The sequence below is a fragment of the Penaeus chinensis genome, chromosome 3, assembly GCF_019202785.1.
Source record: "Penaeus chinensis breed Huanghai No. 1 chromosome 3, ASM1920278v2, whole genome shotgun sequence".
NCBI classification, from domain to species: domain Eukaryota; kingdom Metazoa; phylum Arthropoda; class Malacostraca; order Decapoda; family Penaeidae; genus Penaeus; species Penaeus chinensis.
Genome location: NC_061821.1, coordinates 15,807,359 through 15,808,434, shown reverse-complemented (window position 1 = coordinate 15,808,434; position 1,076 = coordinate 15,807,359). Strand labels below are relative to the sequence as shown.

At 42.7% G+C, this 1,076-nt stretch overlaps 1 protein-coding gene across 1 annotated transcript in view; it reads right to left on the bottom strand.

Moving 5' to 3' along the window:
• Positions 1 to 63, bottom strand: part of LOC125040532 — a 5,702-nt gene extending 5,639 nt beyond the window's left edge. The window contains exon 1 of the mRNA XM_047635113.1: positions 42 to 63. Coding sequence (XP_047491069.1) covers positions 42 to 63 — 22 coding nt within the window. The remainder of the gene's footprint in view (positions 1 to 41) is intronic.
• Between the last annotated feature and the right edge of the window lie 1,013 nt (positions 64 to 1,076).

The following is a 1,076-nucleotide window of genomic DNA, read 5'->3' as shown; positions in this document are numbered from 1 at the left end:
CATAAGTAGTGTTATTTTTTTATCAATATTGTCATTAGTACGTTTCTTACAACCGTTGTCCATATTGCTATCAACAACAATAAATATTTGTTTTTGGACAATGCCCTTTATTGTTTATTTCATTGTACTTTAAAGCACTGATAAAAGTATCTCATTGAATTTAAACTGTGCAGTCAGTACATCGATTTTGTTGAAGTGAGAAGCACGACCAATTCAAGAAGGAGGTCACGGCCGATTTCAAATGACGGCCTTCTTAATCGGGCTTCGGGGAGGCTCCGTCAAGGCCCCTTGCTCTGTCTCCCTCCGGGATGACCCGAATGCAGCCCTTCACTACGAGAAGAGGAGCTGCCCCTCAGGCTTTGAGGTTGAGGCCCATAACGTGAAGTCCGCTGGTGGAACCGACATAGTGCTGTTACCTCTCGCACATCAAATTGGGCCGTACAGAGAAACTCGTTTAACAGCTGGATTCGAAGGGGCGAGGCATTCAAGCGCATCCAGGAGCTGTTCCCAGAGGAAGCGAAAACCAAAGTAGGAGTACCTGTGGCCTCTCAAATGAAGCGACTTATCTCCTCCGACTGCTTCCGAGGGCAGCTTGGACAGGCTTTGTCGGTAGTCAAAGGTCTCTTCGGATTCCACAAAGTAGAGAACTACGGGGAAATCATTGACGGTGGTTGTTGAGACGACACATGCTACAAAGCCCCTTTGATGATTAAGGATAAATAGATGAGTAAATAAATGAATGAATGAATGAAAAAAATATATACATAGGTAAATGCACAAATAGATAAAGAGAGCAAACAGATAAATGAAAAGAAATAAAACGTGGAGGCCACCCAGAAGAACAGAGTGAAAGATTTCACCGGGATGTCAGCTACTGTGAGAAACTCCTCAAGGGACAGGACAATCAAAGTATGACGAAGAACGAAAATACAGTCGCCATTATCGTAAAAACTTGATTAAATAATAACGCTGGAATAGTGACAATTTTGTTCCAGTTCTCTGTATCAATATTCTGAATCAGTGCTCTCCATCGCTGCACTGTATCACTGCCAGTCTGTCAACATATGATACATAAT